At 35.7% G+C, this 20,294-nt stretch overlaps 1 protein-coding gene across 2 annotated transcripts in view; it reads left to right on the top strand.

Moving 5' to 3' along the window:
• ykt6 (YKT6 v-SNARE homolog (S. cerevisiae)) overlaps positions 1–18,893 on the top strand; it is a 33,843-nt gene extending 14,950 nt beyond the window's left edge. For both annotated transcript variants that reach the window (XM_039768615.1, XM_039768616.1), the window contains exons 6-8: positions 2,374–2,439; positions 13,688–13,789; positions 14,403–18,893. In XM_039768615.1, coding sequence (XP_039624549.1) covers positions 2,374–2,439; positions 13,688–13,789; positions 14,403–14,438 — 204 coding nt within the window. In that variant the 3' untranslated portion in view covers positions 14,439–18,893. The remainder of the gene's footprint in view (positions 1–2,373; positions 2,440–13,687; positions 13,790–14,402) is intronic.
• The last annotated feature ends 1,401 nt before the right edge of the window (positions 18,894–20,294 follow it).

Here is a 20,294-nt window from a genome sequence, read left to right on the forward strand (position 1 = left end):
ACAGGAGGTCATAGAAACGAAAAGGATTTTTATTCAAACACCGCAAACACATGAGCTTAAACGTGCTCCGTGACAACTCAGATGACAGTTCCGCTAGGAGCAGAAAGAGATAAAAGCAAACAATCAATTCCAAAACTGACAGGCGCTGCGCAAGGCTTATAAGTCGGCGGAGAGTACGCGCGAGGCTTGTATTACGCGTTATAGTGCAAGGATAAGGAGCAATGTGAGGGTAGTCAGTGTTTCAGGGTTTGTGGTTTTCCCAGGGGCATCTGTATCTATTTGGGGTGCGATCATATATATATGAATGATATAGAAAAGCAGCCGGAACCGAAAAGTCAATGTGGCTGAGAGGTGCATGTGGACTGTAGCAGAGATGAAAGCGACTGAGACTGTGTTTGGTGAGGTGTTGCGTGCGGGCACATGAGCAGGCAGTGCGCATCCCTCAAGAGTAAGGGTGGACGCGGGATGATGGTTAGAGTTGGCGGGCGGGGCTCTGACGCGCGTCTCACATGGTCGGGCGACTTGGTCAGTTATAGATATAGATGATTTAGGCAAGATAAAGTTTCAATTTTATATCAGTGGGTTGTACTTCTGTTCAGTTTCACGTAATTTGAAAGACCGCTTTTCAAATGCTTTTGTTGATAGCACCTCATGCGACATCTAGCAATAACCACAAATGGCTAGCAACATTGAGAAAACCAATGATGTGATGTGGGTACCTGGTCTGGAGTTAGAAACCATACTGAATTCTGAAGACTGATTAAAGAGTGTTGTGCTAGAATAACAAATTATGAATTCATAAATGAGAGTTTGAAAAGGAAATACACAAAGACAAATTGTTAAGCTGTTTAGAATTAATATACAAAATACTCATGATCAAATTAACACTTTTAGGGCTGACTTATTTTTAACTTTTGTCCCAGGGATATATTTTTCCAAACACTCAGTTTTCTAAAATGCATACAAAGTAATGGTTTCACACATCAGTCAACAAAAAAATATTTATTTACGACAAATGTTACTGTGTTGTATGTTGTGTGAGCCTCTGTGCTACGTGATGTCACATACATACTACATACCCTTTTCCATGGTATGATCCTGCAAAGTATGGTAACGTTTGAAGCAAAGAATTGCATGCATTGCCACATTGCACTGCTTGTGGTTTGTGTTGCATTGGTGCCTCTTTTTCAGTTGTCTTTTGCTGCACACAACACAATGTTTTATGTGCTGCAACATCTGCATAAAAATTGCAGAAGCATGACATATATCATCCTGTCTAAAGCTGCCAGTGGACAGAGCACATCTGGGCCATTGCTGCCTAAAGTTATATCTCCTATCCAGTTCCATCTCTGTTTTCAGTATCTTGTAGCCCTTCATCTCGTCTTTTGTTTTGGGCTTCCACTTTGAAAAACCAGAGTTCAGTGCAAGCTCAGCATGAGAGTCAAAAAATTGCTTGGCGTACCTGTTTGTCTCGTCAGACATTAGCTGAAAGGCAGCCTCGAGAAAGAACAGCCTGAAGTAGTCTGGCAGCTGGTAATCTGTTGAGTCCACCAGCAAACCACTCCATCTTGTGAAGTCCGGTAGCCAGCTTTCCTTCTATGAATTTGTCTTGGTATTTCTTCCAGGTGAACCTTACTGTAGGCGCATCAGCTTCATGAACATGCACAGTTGGGAGCCAGTCAGCTAGGGTCTGATCAGCTGATGCCAGTACCTACTCTCCTGTTTGATCTTTAGATTACTTGCATCCACATTGGAATATGAAAAATCAGAGTCCGACGCGGCGATAATACACAAAATGTCGTCCACTGAGTATTTTGCTGTGTGCATTCGCTTCACTCTCTTGCCAGATGTTAATGCTATTTTTGCCGTTTTTTGCTCTTTTTACTCATTCACACGCAGGGTTTAGATATAAAGTCAACGAGTCTAACATTCCTCCTATCAAAGAGAATCTACCTATAATGTAATGGCAAGTTTTATCAACGTTTACAGCTGATTACCGTGCTCTACTCTGGTTGTTAACTTTTGTCAACATCCGCCCTCAGGGCTATGTATTGACAGACTTCGACATCCACCCTGAAAGAGTTAATAATGTAGAAAACAGATAGATGGCTCCATAAACTATGTGGATGATAAAACTGAACAGAAGAGAAGAGTTTTATAAAAAAACCTGAAAGGTTACATTGAAAAAACTTAAAAAAGGAAAATAGATTATAGCAGCAGTTAGTGCTGGATTGCATTCCCAAATTTGCTGTACATCACAGTTGTGACGCTGCCACCTGTCCTTTTTGTTTCTAATGTGTGTTCAGTATAACATTGAATGCATTCTATTTATAGTGCACAATTGTGTTTTAACTTTTTCTCTCTCTTTATTAGAATCCTCGAGAGGCTGATGCAATGACTAAAGTGCAGGCTGAGCTGGATGAAACTAAAATCATTTTGGTAGGTGCTGTTTAGTGGTAGAAATGTACATGAACACACTGTTTAGTGCTTAGAAGGATCACAATATACCTGATGCTTTTTAACCAACAGATTCCAACCAACTAAAAGCTACATTATAACATTAAAGCCTTGTGCTTACAGTATTTGTCTGCTGATTTATAGTTGTATCTTAAATTACTAGGAGAAATGACCAGGGTTCTGTGCAGAAGTTGAGAAAAAATGACTATTTCATATTATCATTAACAGATAATCAGTAAAATGAGGAAAAATGTATGATTTTTTTTTTGCATTATTGATGACAATTTAGAAGTCATGCATTTTTAATTCAAAATAATCACTTAATTGTAATACAAATGTTGTGGTTTAATGTAATATTTAATTTAAATTTAATGCATTCATTCAAATCTAATCAATATGTGTTTTGTAAAAATGAAGTTTTACCAATCCAGGTCAATTGTAACAGGTGCAAAATTATGAGCCCAAAATTATGTTGCAAAAAAGGGTATGATACTGTATACCTTTTGTATGGGTATGATATACCTATACCTTTTTAAAATAACTTTTACATCCTGGTAATGAACTTGCGGTGGTTTTAAGATTGGGGGAATTTCAATTAAAGGATGCTTTTCAAAACAAAGAAACTGCATAGTGGTGAATAGAAAGGCAGTCTGTGTAGGTTGTATTTGATAAGATTAATTTGTATTCCTGCTTTTTCTATTTATGGAAGGAAGAGGTAGTGCAAACTGTTAAGTGCCATGGGGACTACAAAATCATGCATTTCAAAAGACGTTAAGATACATTTAAATTGTGTCTGCATAATTTGTTTTATAGATAGCTGATAGGCATGTGTTTTATTTAAGATGTTATTGGCAAGGTATCGCATGACTATATATAGTTTTATGAAATACTTCATTTGAGGTTGGTAGAACTGTCGAAATCATCCATTTCATACTGAAAGGTAGGAAATTATTCCAATATAGTTTTGATTTGCTGGTAAGTTGCTTATGTAGCAATTTTCAGCAGGTAGGACATACAGCCTAAGTTAAGTTTATTTATGAGGGGCTCTGAACTGTTTGTTTTTATTTGGTTATTTTAAGTGGCTGGTTTTGCCTTGCATTTTTATTTTATTTATAAAAGATGCTCATATTTATGTTATATAATAAAATTCAGATTCAGAATTAAACTTTTAATTTTGCTTCTTTAGGACAGGTATTATATGGGAGCAGCAATTATTTTTTGGTACTCTTTCTTTCTCTTGTCAGATCGCTTTTTATTACCATTAGTGTGAGTTTTATAGTGCTGCAGTAGTCGCTCTATTACCTACAGCAGCATGTCTTTCTCAGCTGTCACTCCAAGTGAAAGTAACACCCAAACAAGATTGAATTTCAAAATGAGTAGTAGGGTAGAAGCAATTATCACATATAAAAAGAGAACACTCCACTTTAGATTTGGTCCTCTGCAGAGTTTCTCATGGATTTATGTATGAAATGTTTTTCTTTCTAATTTATACTGTGACAGCAAAAACAATTCAAAAGGACCTGGGCAATTACGAAAACATTTGCGATATGCATTTTAATGCAGAAAAATGTAAAGTGTTACTCTCGAGCAAAAGGAATAATAATTGCATACACAAATAATTATAATTTGCGCAACTACCAGAAGCAACTTCAGTAAACCATTTCAGGGGTTTACCTGTTCGTAACAATGTTATTGTGTCTGCAATGTGAACAGGTCTCAACAAATCTCAAGTGAAATATAAGGCTATATATTTTTTTAAAGTATAAATCAAATGACTACATCCAGGGACAAATTGTATTAAACATCTTTAATTCTATGCAGAAATGGCTGCAAAGAAACAAGGGCTTTCCCTCCCTTTGTGTTTCAGGCAAAGCAACACCCACAGCCACAGAGCCCTGTACCTTCACTAGACCTAACCATTGAGTTTTGCATCTTCCTTAAGCTTTGCCAAACTTTCTCCTTCCATTTCATACCTCACTGTAAATGCCAAACATTATCACGTCTCTTTTTTTCCTGAACAGGAAACCGCCCCATTTTCAGCCATCCATCCACCCTGTTGGCTAGAACTAGTGCTGCTCTTTGTGTGCCTGGCAATCATTTTTGCTGTGTCCTTTGTTTGCGTAAAGCTTACTATAAGCACAACATAGAGAATAAATATATATATATAATATAATGTATGTATATATACTGTATATATATTGGCATAATAGTAATTAATATCAACAACTAAAAAATGTATAAGCACATTAAAACATGGGTTGGCTTATTTTATTTTTTCTATAATGTCACTCAAATTTCAATCTAATTTATTTTGTCTATTGTGGGTGGGGGGCTTTGACCTATGTTTATTTTCATATGTTTTCCTGGCATTATGTGTTTTTTTTGTCAAATTTGTTGCAAAGTTTCCATTACCTTTTTCCTGGCTGGAGGGGAAACCAATTATTATTTCAGTTATATTACTTTAGAGAGAGAGGTTAGGAGCACGCACTGATACAGCGCATTTCCACACCCACCACATGACAAATCAACTCAGGATCCCCAGATTAGGACCCAAGTGTAGCCATGCAACGGGTGACACCTCAGCACCACTTAGTATGTTATTTACTTCTTTGAACACACACGCACACACTAAATCACAGAAATTCATTAATCATCCATTTACAGTCTTCTTAATATGATTTGCTACTATTCAACTGTTCTTTCTCTTACACTGGCAGTAAACCCTACACACAATGTGTGTGTGTGTGTGTGTGTGTGTGTGTGTGTGTGTGTATATATATATATCATCTATATCTATATATCTATATATCTATATATCTATATATATATATATCTATATATATATCTATATATAGATATATATAGATATATATATATATAGATATATATATAGATATATCTATATATCTCTCTCTCTCTCTATATCTATATCTATATCTATATCGATATCGATAGAGATATATCTGAGATAGAGATAGAGATATATCTGAGATAGAGATATAAAAAAATATACATACAGTCATATGAAAAAGTTTGGGAACCCTTCTCTGCCTGCATAATAATTTATTCTACTTTCAATAAAAAAGATAACAGTGGCATGTCTTTAATTTCCTAGGAACACCTGAGTACTGGGGTGTTTTCCGAACAAAGATTTTTAGTGAAGAAATATTTAGTTGTATGAAATTAAATCAAATGTGAAAAATTAGCTGTGCAAAAATTTGGGTCCCCTTCTAATTTTGCTGATTTGAATGCATGTAACTGCTCAATACTGATTACAGTACTTGCAACACCAAATTTGTTGGATTAGCTCATTATGCCTTGAACTTCATAGACAAGTGTGTCCAATCGTGAGAAAAGGTATTTAAGTTGTCAATTGCAAGTTGTGCTTCAACTTTGACTCTCCTCTGAAGAGTGACAGCATGGGGATCCTCAAAGCAACTCTCAAAAGATCTGAAAACAAACATTGTTCAGTCTCATGGTTTAGGGGAAGGCTACAAAAAGCTATCTCAGAGGTTTAAACTGTCCGTTTCAACTGTAAGGAATGTAATCAAGAAATGGATGGCCACAGGCACAGTTGCTGTTAAACCCAGGTCTGGCAGCCCAAAAAAATACAGGAACGGAATATGCGCAGGATTGTGAGAATGGTTACAGACAACCCACAGATCACCTCCAAAGACCTGCAAGAACACCTTGCTGCAGATGGTGTATCTGTACATTGTTCTACAATTCAATGCAATAGGCACAGAGAACATCTGTATGGCAGGGTGATGAAAAAGAAACCCTTTCTGCACTCACGCCACAAACAGAGTCACTTGATGTATGCAAATGCTCATTTAGACAAGCCAGATTCATTTTGGAACAAAGTGCTTTGGAATGATGAGACAAAAATTGAGTTATTTGGTCATAACAAAAAGTACTTTGAATGGCAGAACAACACCGCATTCCAAGAAAAACAACTGCTACCTACTGTCAAATTTGGTGGAGGTTCCATCATGCTGTGGGGCTGTGTGGCTAGTTTAGGGACTTGGGGCCCTTGTTAAAGTCAAGGGTCAGATGAATTCAACCTAATATCAACAAATTCTTCAGGATAATGTTCAAGCATTAGTCTCAAAGTCAAAGTTATGCAGGGGTTGGATATTCCAACAAGACAATGATCCAAAACACAGTTTGAACTCTACAAAGGCATTCATGCAGAGGGAGAAGTACAATGTTCTGGAATGGCCGTCGCAGTCCCCTGACTTGAATATCATTGAAAATCTATGGGATGATTTGAAGCAGGCTGTCCATGCTCAGCAGCCATCAAATTTAACTGAACTGGAGAGGTTTTGTATGGAAGAATGGCCAAAAATACCTCCATCCAGAATCCAGACACTCATCAAAGGTTATAGGAGGCGTCTAGAGGCTGTTATCTTTACAAAAGGAGGCTCAACTAAGTATTGATGTAATATCCCTGTTGGGGTGCCCAAATTTATGCACCTGTCTAATTTTGTTATGATGCATATTGCATATTTTCTGTAAATCCAATAAACTTAATGTCACTGCTGAAATACTATTGTTCCCAAAAGGCATGTTTGAGAAATTCTACCTCCACCCAAAAATGTACAATTGATATTAAAAATAGCAATGAGTATTAAACAGAAAATAACCAAAATTAATAACATTTACTTATTGTCCTTATAATACCTATAAAATTAACAGGTTTTAACCCCATTCTATTATACTTATTCCTGAATAACCAGACATGTTTAGTTAACATCAACCCATTACCTTATTTTACACAAAGTTCATTCCTCCTCCACAACTAGCCCTTACTTTAACCAAGACAATTGTCTTTGTTGTGTGTGCATCCCTTTCCACAGGCATTTTTAAAGGCAAATCCTGACGACATTGATCTGATCAGGAAGCAAAGTGACGCCATTCCCAGAACAGTATAAAAACAATGCTTCTCGCAAATAAAGAAAATATCCTCACAAAACGCAAAGAAGTGTGCTTACAACAAAAAAATGAACACAACATAACACATATAAAAGTTATGTCACTTTAAAACCACGTCTTTAAATAGTTATTAAACAAGAAATATTTTCACTTTAACACACAGAAAACAGAATTTCTGTTTTGCAGTGACCGAGGCCCCAGTTACAATTTCAAAAGTAAGCAGAAAGCATATGATGTGGAGTTTTGTACTAAAAGTAAGTTAGCATGAATACATATTTGACAAGGTTCAAACACCTGTTGGCAGAAATCAAAGGTTTTCTAAAGTTGTCCAAGCAATCTGAATTTGACCAATTAAAGGATGAAGAGTGGCCAGGGGATTAAGTTGATTGATTCTGAATTTTACATTACACAGACAAGTCTGAACTGCTAAATATTGAGCTGTATATTTTATATATATATATATATATATATATATATATATATATATATATATATATATATACTGCTCAAAACAATTAAAGGAACACTTTTAATCAGAGTATAGCATAAAGTCAATGAAAATTATGGGATATTAATCTGGTCAGTTAAGTAGCAGAGGGGTTGTTAATCAGTTTCAGCTGCTGTGGTGTTAATGAAATTAACAACAGATGCACTAGGGGGGCAACAATGAGATGAACCCCAAAACCGGAATGGTTTAACAGGTGGAGGCACTGACATTTTTCCCTCCTCATCTTTTCTGACTGTTTCTTCACTAGTTTTGCATTTGGCTACAGTCAGTGTCACTACTGGTAGCATGAGGCGATACCTGGACCCTACAGAGGTTGCACAGGTAGTCCAACTTCTCCAGGATGGCATATCAATACGTGTCATTGCCAGAAGGTTTGCTGTGTCTCCTGCACAGTCTCAAGGGCATGGAGGAGATTCTAGGAGACAAGCAGTTACTCTAGGAGAGCTGGAGAGGGCCATAGAAGGTCCATAACCCATCTGCAGGACCAGTATCTGCTCCTTTGGGCAAGGAGGAACAGGATGAGCACTGCCAGAGCCCTACAAAATGACCTCCAGCAGGCCACTGGTGTGAATGTCTCTGACCAAACAACCAGAAAGACTTCATGAGGGTGACCCAAGGGCCCCATGTCCTCTAATGGGCCCTGAGCTCACTGCCCAGCAGCATGCAGCTCGATTGGCATTCGCCATAGTATACCAGAATTGGCAGATGCACCACTGGTGCCCTGTGCTTTACAGATGAGAGCAGGTTCACCCTGAGCACGTGACAGAAGTGAAAGGGTCTGGAGAAGCCATGGAGAACATTATGCTGCCTGTAACATCATTCAGCATGAGCAGTTTGGTGGTAGGTTAATGATTGTCTAGGGAGGCATATCCATGGAGGGTCTCACAGACCGCTACAGGCTTGACAAAGGCACCTTGGCTGCCATTAGGTATCAGGATGAAATCCTTGGACCCATTGTCAGACCCTATGCTGGTACAGTGGCTCCTGGTGCACGACAATTCCTGGCCTCATGTGGTGAGAGTATGCAGGCAGTTCCTGGAGGATGAAGGAATTGATACCATTGACTGGCCACCACACTTTCCTGACCTAAATCCAATAGAACACCTCTGGGACATTTTGTTTTGGTCCATCCAATGCCACCAGGTTGCACCTCAGACTGTCCAGGAGCTCAGTGATGCCCTGGTCCAGATCTGGGAGGAGATCCCCCACAACACCATCTGTCATCTCATTAGAAGCCTGCACCGATGTTGTCAGGCATGTATACAAGAACACAGGGGCCATACAAAGTCCTGCGTACAATTTTTAGTTGCTGCAATTTAATTTTGGCAAAATGGACTAGCCTGCCACATAATTTTTAACTCTGATTTTTGGGGCGTCTTTGAATTCAGGGCTCTGTAGGTTGATCATTTTCATTTCCATCAAATGATGTGGCATCCTTTCGTTCCTAACACATTACCCAGTCTATATCAGTATAGATATCCAGGAGGATTTCTTTTTCCCATTGAGATCTGATGTGTTTTCAAAGTGTTCCTTTAATTTTTGAGCAGTTTTATATATATATATATATATATATATATATATATATATATATATAAGCACCACTTGAAGGTTATGTGTTGAATTGAACAAGATCATGATCATTTGTCAAAATACAATACATGTTTCATTGACTTTACATTAAAGGACCCTGTTGCCTTACGTGATTCCAGTTTTGTTCAGATTTAAATGTGCAAAATATAGACATGGAAGTGGGATTGCTATGAAAAATGCCACTAAAATGAAAGACAGAGAAACCACTACATTAATAAGAGGTATCTGGGATCTAATTTTGGAGAAGTACTTATCCTAATGTAAGGTGTGCTGATTTTTTTGGATGAATTTTTTTATGTGAGCCTGTATTCTCTCACATGAAAAAAGCAAGTAAAGTCGCAATCCACTAAGACTGATGATCACCTTGTGTTCTGCCCAAGATATACATCCTACTGCAATCACCCCAACTATGAAAAACAAGTAGCTGCTTCTCACTGCTGATACTCAAGTTAAGGTAAAATAATATTTTTCAAAAATGTACTAGTTGGATTGTAGCATGGGTCCTTTACTTTGATTTGCTGTAATTTGGTTATTTAAATGATGCTTATTGCTGTCGTACTGATGTGCCCAAAGTTTAATTTTTCCCATATCAGAGTGCTACATTAACACTTGAATGACACTAGTGGACATTTTGGGTAAGTACATTTCTGATGAATCTCGGGAAGTACTTCTTCACCCAACGCATCAGAATCTGGAACAAACTACCAAGTCATGTATTTGAAACCGAAAACCTTGACAATTTCAGTTTTCTGTGCAGGTCAATTCCCCCAATCAGTAGAATCTTTTAGAGACTGAACTTCTTGTTTCTCTTGATTTTTTGTAACTGACAAAGATAGTTAACACAGGGCTTACTTTTTCTTCTTCTTTGGGCTGTTCCCTTTAGGGGTTGCCACAGCAAATCATCTTTTTCCATATCTTCCTGTCTTCTGCATCTTGCTCTGTCACACCCATCACCTGCGTATCCTCTCTCACCACATCCATAACTGTTACCTTAGGTGTGTGCCTACAGCCCTACCCCAACTCCTCACAGAATTAAGCCTATTTTAATATGCATATCAATATAAATAGCCCCTTTTATTCAGTGTTTTGTTAAAAGACAATGTCAAAAGGATGCATTTAAAAAAAAAGAATTTCAGTGAATGCAAAATGGAGGTCCTGCTCCAGTATAGGCAAGGAAAAACATACTATTTAGTGGCTTAAGCAGTGGTATAAACAATAAAATAAAATTGAAGGAGTGGTATAGCGTGGTGGAGACACTCAAAAGTTCAAGTTCATAAATTTACACACTCCCTGAAATAAAATTAAAAAAAAATCTCATATCAAAGTCAATTTGAAAAGGCAAGTTGCAGCCCACCATCTGAAAAAAATGTCAATGTGGGCATTTATCTTGAAATTTCCACTTAAATCTCATTGTTTGTTTTGTTGTAATGTAATAAAGTTTGTTAAAATCAATGTTTCATTTACTAGAGTTTCTCAAACCCCATCGTAACTAAAGTATTTGTAGTCTTCCCCAACCTAGTAGTTAATCTCTTCGTTCTTCATAAATGGGCTTTGTCTTACACCGACAGTAGTGCACAGGCCGTGTTTGCCACACATTCCTGATATTATAGCTGTTTAAACATTTTAGAATACTAAGATGTTTACTTGATGTCATTTCATGATGAAATGCGTTAAAGCATGTATTAAACATATAGGGGCATGGTGGCACAGCGTATGAGCTGGTACCCTGTCCAGGGATTGTTCCTGCCTCATGTATGATGTTTACTGTGATGGGGTGAGCCTGGATGGAATAATTTATTGCAGCGGTACTGTCTCTGTCAAACGTACCAAGCCCCAATTGCTGTCCTTCCGTTTTCTTTCTCCACGTAACTAGTCACCACACAGTAACTATCTGTAGTAAATGTAAAACCAGCTGTAAGATTAGAATGTTGATTCTTCAAAACTTTAAAGGAACATTGAAAAATCTTCGTTACACATGTTTAATTACTCCATCCATCCATCTTGGGTCATTCCAGTCCCAGCAAGCATCAAGCGTGAGGCTGGAACAATCCTTGAACAGGGCGCCAGCTCATCACAGGGTGAATATGAGCCCACACATACACTAGTAGCATCAATTTAGCATTGCCAAATTCCCTAATCAGCATGCCTTTGGAAGGAAACTGAAGCATGCAGAGGAAACCCACTAGTAAAACTGCGAGGCAGCAGCGCTTCCACTGCACCACCATGCTTCCACATGTTTATTTATTGACAGTATACTGTACATTATTTAAATGAAGTTTACAATTTATCTGTAAAATGTAATATACATACTTTAATGCATTTCATCATAAAAATTATATCAAGTATACATCCCAGTATTCTAACAGTACGCAGCTCCAAGAGGATAGCTCTTGAAAAGCTGACTTAGAAGCCAGTCATCATCATGGGACATTGGTATGATCAGTAAATGCACGCTGTTTTCTAATTCTTCCAATTGTGTTGTCTTCTAACAATGCTAAAACAATCCTGGAATAGTTTGGCCATTCTGTGCACCATTGTATAGTTACATAATTATTACATTCAAGTAAAATTAATTTGTAACCGATATGCAATTAATTTCAGTGTATTTGATGAAGCCTGTGTCATGGATGCAAATCTAAAAAAGAAAGGGAGACCTCACAGAAACAGTAGCACTGCTTTGATGCTGGTACAGTCCGTTTGCAAAACAAGCAGAAATGTGCGGAAATGTGGACTGAGGCTGCTGTAAAAATGTGCATGGCTTTATGCCAAGTTTAGTTTTTATACATCTCGATGTGAGTGTGGAAACGGGCATATGCAGCATTTATACATGCGACCCCAGGTCTTTGCCTAGGTGGTCATGGGCAGACTTTAGTCTGGTTCTGTTCTTTCTGGACAGCAAATGTTTTTTCTTGGTACATCACCAATGTAGATCCAATTTGTGCAGCCTCATTCTAATGTTAGACTCATTCACTTTGGTATCAGCAGGAGTCACAAATTGGATCTGTGATGTAATTCTGTGTTTCTTACAAAGTTCTTTCAGAAGCACTCTGACTGAATTTGTTGGGGTAGCCTGTTTGCAGTTGGTTGAATTATTCAAAACATGTAGATGGGCTTTAAGAAAGTGGAATGGTTGATTTCCAGTTTTTTGGAGGCTTTTTTATTCTTTTCCCGGGCTGTAATGGAATCTATAACCTTTCTGAAGGCCTTGTAGTGCTCTTTTGATCTAGCCATGGTGGGAACACACACAGCTAAATGTCTGACATTTAAATAAAACAAGTACCTCTAATCATGTTTTAATCATTTGTACCTGTTCTGGTGCACCAGTTTCTAATTTTTGATATTCGAGGTTGTAATGAATGTAGGGTTGTACTCACCTTTTCCACATGTAAAATTTGCATTTATATTTATTTATACGGTGGACTACAAAATGTAAATCTAACATGATGTTTGTTATATCACCTATGTCTATAGATACTGTTTAAGTGAAGATCAAATCTAGCTATGTCCACATGTATTAAAAGAAACAAAACATTTTATGGGTTGTACTTACTTCACATTACTGTATTTTTATTTTGCGGAGTGTACTTTTTCACACCACTGTATTTTGTAATAGGCTTGTTTCACCCTTTTACATCTTTGCCAAGGGGAAACAATCCCAACATTGTTCCTCATTATTGTTGATTTATCTCATAAAGTTTTATTTAAAATATATACTTTCTTTATGCCCTGGAAAGTTCTTATTTTTTATTGTAAACCATTTTGTTATACAGTATTAGGATGTCAATGAGGTTTTAGAATAAAATGATAGCAATGAATAGATATGTTGAAAGTACCCAGAGTTTTCTCTTCTAAATAGACATTTTTCTCATTAAAAACACTTTTCTATGCATTATTTGGTCATTTGTGTTTATGTATTATATATTGAAGGAACATTTTTCTTTACTTTGCAGAATAAACTCTCCATTATAGTGTTTTCACATATCTCCTCTACATTTTAACCATTAAAGTACAGGAATACTTGTCATCTAATCAAAAGCAGACACCATAAAATTAATGTACTGGCAAAATATTTAATTGAAAGATAAAATGTTTAGAAGACACAGTTTTTTAATTGTGCTGAAACAATTTGATCTTAGTCAGTATTGAAATGAGTGAATTAATGCCATCATGCTTTTTTTATTTTTTTTATTTTTATAGCACAACACAATGGAATCCTTATTGGAACGAGGAGAAAAGCTTGATGACTTAGTATCAAAATCAGAACATTTAGGAACACAATCAAAAGCCTTTTACAAAACTGTGAGTATTGGTACTGTACACTGAGCACCTTTTAACATGTGTGGCAAGATTTTTTTTTTTGGTTGTAAATATTCTTTTAGTTCTGTCTCAGCCTTAAGCTCTCCATTTCGGACTGCAGCCTGTACTTGGCTATAAAAAAGAGGAAACTTTCGGATGTAGTTACATGCAACTTAACTCTGTTTTAATATGTTTGTAATATTTCTGTTTTGTTACTGTTTTACAAAAAATGTCCCCAAAACCATGGGAATCTGAAAGTTTTATGTGATTTTTCTGAAAAATCACTTTAATTTGTATTACGCCATGTCTTCATGAAGGAATTGTGTTGATTCCAGGGCTGGTTTTCCATGTGTTGCCATTATAGTTAAACAAAAGGAACTGATGGGGGAAAAAGGTGAATTTTATAGGGATAGTTTAAGTGTATTTAAAAAAATAAATAAATAAAATCAAACCTAAGCCTATAGAGTAAGTTCGATCTAGCTGGAGCAACCATAATAAAATCCCCTTTGCCATGGTAGCATTGAAATTTATAAGAATAAATAAAAATGTATTTAATAATGAATAGTGTATTCTGTTGTGGAATAACTTTTTGTATTTCTTTTGTTTCGCCATGTAGGCTCGGAAGCAGAACTCTTGCTGTGAGATTATGTGAGATTCTTCAATAAACCGCTAACCTGATCACTAACTACAAAGCCTTCATTAACATTTGTAAACCAGCTTCAAGATTTCAGGACACCAGAGCAATCTCTAAATAAGCCTTGTTTGTCATGGAAGAAAAATCATCAGGGCAGGGTGGGATAAGAGAATTCACATTTTTATTTTTATTTGACAAGATTTTCAACTGCTTTAAAGGCAAGGGTCAGAAATAACATAAATTGAAGAATACTTTTTTTATTATGCATTTTAGGACAAAAAACTGGATTTGTAAATGGGCTGATTTGTCAGAATGTCTTTAATTACTAAGACTTTCCTCATGGTGCTGTATATGGAGTATTTTCCTTTGGAACAAGCTGCTTGTCTCCAAAATTTGTCAAGAAAGCTTGGCTGTTTGTGAAACAGCCTAACACTGAATAGCACAAACATACCAATAGGCATTTAACATGAAGCATTACTTATTTAAATTTCTTTGATTTTTAAATGCCATTTTTGCATATGTGTCTCTTTAAACTTATTGCTCATATTATATTAAACTCTCCGGCCTTTGTATCAAAGCTGTTATGTTCTACAAATGGGAACTGTGCAGACTCTCACTTGTTTAGCTTTGTAAACTTTGAATTGATGTTTTCAGATGTGCCCCCTTTAAAATGAAGTTACATATTATTATATATTAATCCCTCACACATGAGACCGTTACCAACAATAACAGTATGTAGTGGTGCAAATGTTATATAGTTTTAAGTAATCCAATGCTGACAGATAATGCTTAAGTTGTCTGCCTATATTGCAGTTATTATGAGCAATGCACCACTTAATGATTTTTTGTTTCAAACTATATGTGTAAAAAAAAAAAGGAAACTTACTTTTTAATCTTTCATTTGCAAAATGGCATTATTGCCATTGGGTTATTCCCCATCATCTAGACAAAATAACAAAGTGTTATCATAAATATCAGCCTTATTTTATGTGCACTTTGGTCCTTTAACTGTACATTTTATTTGGTTTTCATGTAAATAACAGACCATTATTTTATGCCTAAGTATTAAATGTCAACCTAAGCATTATAACAGAGCTGAATGAGGATTTTTTTTTCTTTTTGACATGTGCAATTGCTTTCTGATGGTTGATAATCACAACATGGTTTTGTGCTGTGTAGAGTTAACTCATGTCCTTTTTTTTCTTGACATGTTTTTTACAGTGAGCTCCAAGAATTCAGGATTGCGTTTCTTGGCAATAAGCCTTTTTCTTAGTGTTGTGCCTTTGCAGTTGATAAAGCAGATTTACAGTAGACTACAGTTTTCTGTTCCATTATATTTGGAAAAATACTCAAATGTCTACAGTAAAATAAATTTTTGTGCCTTCATAAAATGGCAAGGTGCATGCATATGTCAAAATTCTCAACAAGTAAAAAAAATGCAAAATGTTAAAACTTTATTGCATTTGTCACATTTAATAGTAAACAAAAACTGTGATAAAGTAAACAAAGTGTGATCAGTCAATGAAAACTGCCTCACTTTCACTGTCATTGTCCTGTGATTGAGGCATTTTGTGTGAATAGAGAGAGATGTATATATGAATGGATTGGGAGACAAACTAATATTTTATATGCACATAATTGAATATAAACTAAAATCCATTGTTTTGAATGTTATTTCTTGTTGGCGCAAACTGGTTAGAAGCAAGGTTTGTTTCTACCAGGTATTTTATATTGACCAAAATGCCATCCTAAAGGTTTCCATGGGTTTTTGAAATCTTTTTATTTAACAGCTGCAATTCTCTTGTAGGATACTAGATGTCACTGCTTACTAAGAATCTTAGATTGCTTGTAATGCAGGAAAACCAAACAGTAAACTTTGAACTTTATGTGGAAGAAAAAAAATGTAAACTATTTAAGTAAGTGATTTATTTTTATTTAAGATCTTAATAATTTGTTATTAAAAAATAAGCAATTTTAATAATTTTTTCTGAAAAAGCCCCCTGTTTAATTTATATATGAGAATAAGCAAGTTTTGTCGCACCATGTCTCATTTTCTGCATTAAAACAGTTTCTTAACATGAAAACAATCTCTCATTTGACAACACCAGTATATAGTATTGTTTAAGAAGGTAGTGTTTTTGTCAAGTTATAACATTATATTGCAAAAAATATTAGGTATTATTTTTCAATGCCCTCCTTAATAGTATTATATTAAAACACATACAGACAATATAGTTAATTTTCCCTAATCGCAAATTATTTTATTGGCTAAGAATGAAAGTTATGAAAAGCACAAGACAAATTTAAACTGAATGAAATAGGTTAAGCTTAAAGATATTCTTTGCATACCTTATAGTGTACCAGTAATATTTGCTGCTTTTTTTGCTGGTGAAGGTTAAAAGTATGCAATTGGAATGATATATTTCAAAATGTTAGTTCAGAATACTTATACTAAAAATGTGTTCTCTCAAATCAGTCCCATTGTCAGGTTCCACTAAGATTGAAGTCATAAAATGCTTTTTATCTTTATCAATTTTGTTTTGGGCATCTGGGGTTTGTGGGGGACTGGGGTAGCACACCTACACAAAGTCAAAGTCTTTTTTGGCCTCTTAGTAACTGAGGGGAGTACATGCACATTTCACTTCATAACAATGTAGACTCTGCTGGTGGGTTCATTTGGATGTATTTTGCTAGCTCAGTCTCTGTTGTATAGTCCTGCACATTATGAAGGTATTCTCTAATTCTGCTGTTCGTGGTGTTCAGTGATGTATGTGTGTGTGCGTGAGCGCGCGCATATTAATCTGTGTTTGTGTGCATGTGTGTGAATGTGCATACTAATGCACTGTTACAACAAAGGTTCAGAACTCTGCTAATAGTGTCCTGCAATCTTACTGTATATGTGCTGTGTGCAATATTCTTTTTCCTGTCAGGTGTTGGCTTTAAAATCTCTATCTCCAGAGGCTTTATTTGTATCACATTTACTACACATGCACTAGTAATTTATACATAAAATTAAAAGAAACTGAACACTTTTCCATGTAACCTTTTAGTGTGTTTTGGTATTATGTATTTTAAGTCTAATGGAATTCACTGCAAATGTTTCAGTGAACTAATTGGAAATGTTACATTGGCCTTAATATGCTTTGTAAATGAAGGGGTTAAAAATGGCACTCTTCTTCCGGAGGCCCAATAAAAGGTTTAGACCAATGTTTTGTAGCATTTTTGAACATGTTGCTCAGTTGATGATAGGTGTGTTTCAGTTTTCATGTCCTTTCCCTGTCTTAAGAAGATGGGATCAATGTGTATAACTCATTTGTTTTTGAAAGACATGTAGAAGTTATGAATTTCATTTTTGCTGATTTATAAGGAAGTAACTTACTTTACATTGATTTACCTTTTGTCAGTCAAGATTTTTTTTCCAAAACACCAGGTGTGTTTTTGGTCAATAACTGAAAGTTCCTTTGCATTCATTCTTTTTTCATTATCTCTCTCCCATAAGGAAAAAGGAGCTTATAAACCTATGTTCATGAAAAAATTACCTTTGCAATATAGCATTCATTTATCTGCCAATTTAAAATCTATCTGAAACGGATGTATGCATTTGTTAGCTTTTCAGTTAACTTTTAATCAAGACGTATTGTCAAACAGGTTGATTATTCTTCCTTCTGTTTTATATGTCCATATTTAATTTTCAAGGTAGTTGCAGAGGCGCTGAGGCCTTTGTTGGCATCAGTAGGCAACATACAAGAATTTTCACAAATTAATGCTACTTCATTGCACTGTGACAAACAACATACCTGTGTTCAGTATGTGCCATAACAGACTTTTCAAGGAACAAGCAGTACTTGCTTACTGACAGCTCAGTTTACTGTTTAGGTACATTTATTCTAGTAGACTTGATTGCAAGACCAAAAATTGTATAATGACACTATCCAAATTATTGACAGATCTTGAGAGGTTTAACAAAATCAGATTATGTTGTCTTTGCATAAAATTAGTATGCCCAAACAGGGTTTTCCTAGTGTTGTCATGTTAACGCTAACAGTTGGTGTTGAGTTTTAAAAAAATATATATATACATATCAGTCTGTACTTTAAAAACACCTTTTCTATGTGTCTTATTTTATGTCTTTTTCTATAATCAAGACAATTTTTAAATGTGCTTATTATAGATAATTTATTTTTGTCATTTTCTAAAATGAATATGCTTTGCAGACAGTTACTAAACCAGAATCCTGTCAGTAAAAAAAAAGGCTTTATTTTAATAAATATTGCATATCGTTGTCTTCTTGTTAACTGTATTGTAATCGTGCTTTCTTTCATGTGTATAAAGTTTTTTTGTGGAAATTGTGTCTATATGTTACTTTTAATTTTTGTAATATGTTTTTGATTTTTAAAATTATATTCTGCTTATTTTTGTGAATAGATGTACTTTGAAAGTTTGAACAAGAAATAGTTCCTGACACATTTTCACCTCTTGTCAGTTAGTTTTTGTAGAACTGCTTTAGAGGAGCAGACTTTTTTTTTTTTTCTTTCTTCTTACAGTATTAGCCTGTTCAAGCAGAAACCAACACTGAGAACCAGTCTGCCTCAGGTTAGACTCGCATGACAGTATTCAGTGGGCTGTTTTTTGACTCTCCAAACCCAATGTGGGAAGGAGTACATGAGAGAAAAATCCACACACACATGGACAGGGTATTTTGTCACAGGTCAAGCAATTCAAACTAGTCAACCAGCACTAGCTTCCATTATATGTTTTCTGTTTTGTTTCCCGGATCAGACCTCATAGCAAGACTGCTGAAAACTGTCATTTAAGGGCTCCTTTAAGTCTCGGGTTCAGATTCTAAGACCTGCTTCTTTTAGGTGTAGGCATTGGGGTTGAGATTATCTGAAGGTGATTACCACACTTCTTAATATCCATTAGGATGTCTTTAAATATAGAAAATGTTTGTTTTCTCTACTCAGTAATGGGTTTGTCTTTTGACCCACATTTATTTGTTATTAGTGTACTGTCTCTTTATATTTAAAGGCACCTGCTTGATAAAAAGTTACAGGTGCAAATTAAATTGAATGAGCTGCTCTTGTTTGGGAAACATTCTCATTTACACTTGCCTCTGCTCTTTGTTCTCTAATTTTTCATTTTTTCTATTTTGAGTAGTAGGTACACCTATTTATTAGCAGGTTTATCTACTTTTTTGCTCCATGTATAGCCTGAATTTATTGCTATGTACATTAAAGGTGTCAAAAATTCAACACAGGGCTCCAGTGTTTTGACAAATTGGCCACTGTTGGATGTTTGGAAGTACTCCACCTTAACCCACAGATGACTGATGAGATTAAGATGTGATTACTGGAGTCTGTATTTACTAAATTCCAGGACTTTCTTAGCTTTGTGGTATAAAACATTGTACTAATGAATACCATTTGCATGCAGGTGCAATATTGTCCTAAAGGTGCATAACTGATGGTTAATAAGGCTTATACATCCTGTGTCATTCAGACATTGCATTGCTTATTGTATAGCCACTTTCAGCATGGCTGATGTTATGCATGTATGTTTGTTAGTTGATAGTAGTTAATCAGTTTTTTTTTTTGTTTGTTTGTTTTCTCCTCTTTAAGTGGTGACCTAGCCTTGATGTGCTTATACATTTGTGGTGTATAAAAACAGCCGCCTAGTTTGTATTTGAAACCTAAATTAATGCCCAAACCTGTGGTACTAACCATTAGGCTGCGTTCAAAGCTGCTTAAATCATTAGTCTCATTCATTCTCTCTCCTCCTTATTGACTGCACATATATAAGAAGCTGTTGTTGACAGGGTAATTATTTATGGGCTATGAGCAGGGTAACTAAGCAAATGGATACTTAGATTTAAAA

Source organism: Polypterus senegalus, chromosome 11 (genome assembly GCF_016835505.1).
Source record: "Polypterus senegalus isolate Bchr_013 chromosome 11, ASM1683550v1, whole genome shotgun sequence".
Lineage (NCBI taxonomy): Eukaryota > Metazoa > Chordata > Cladistia > Polypteriformes > Polypteridae > Polypterus > Polypterus senegalus.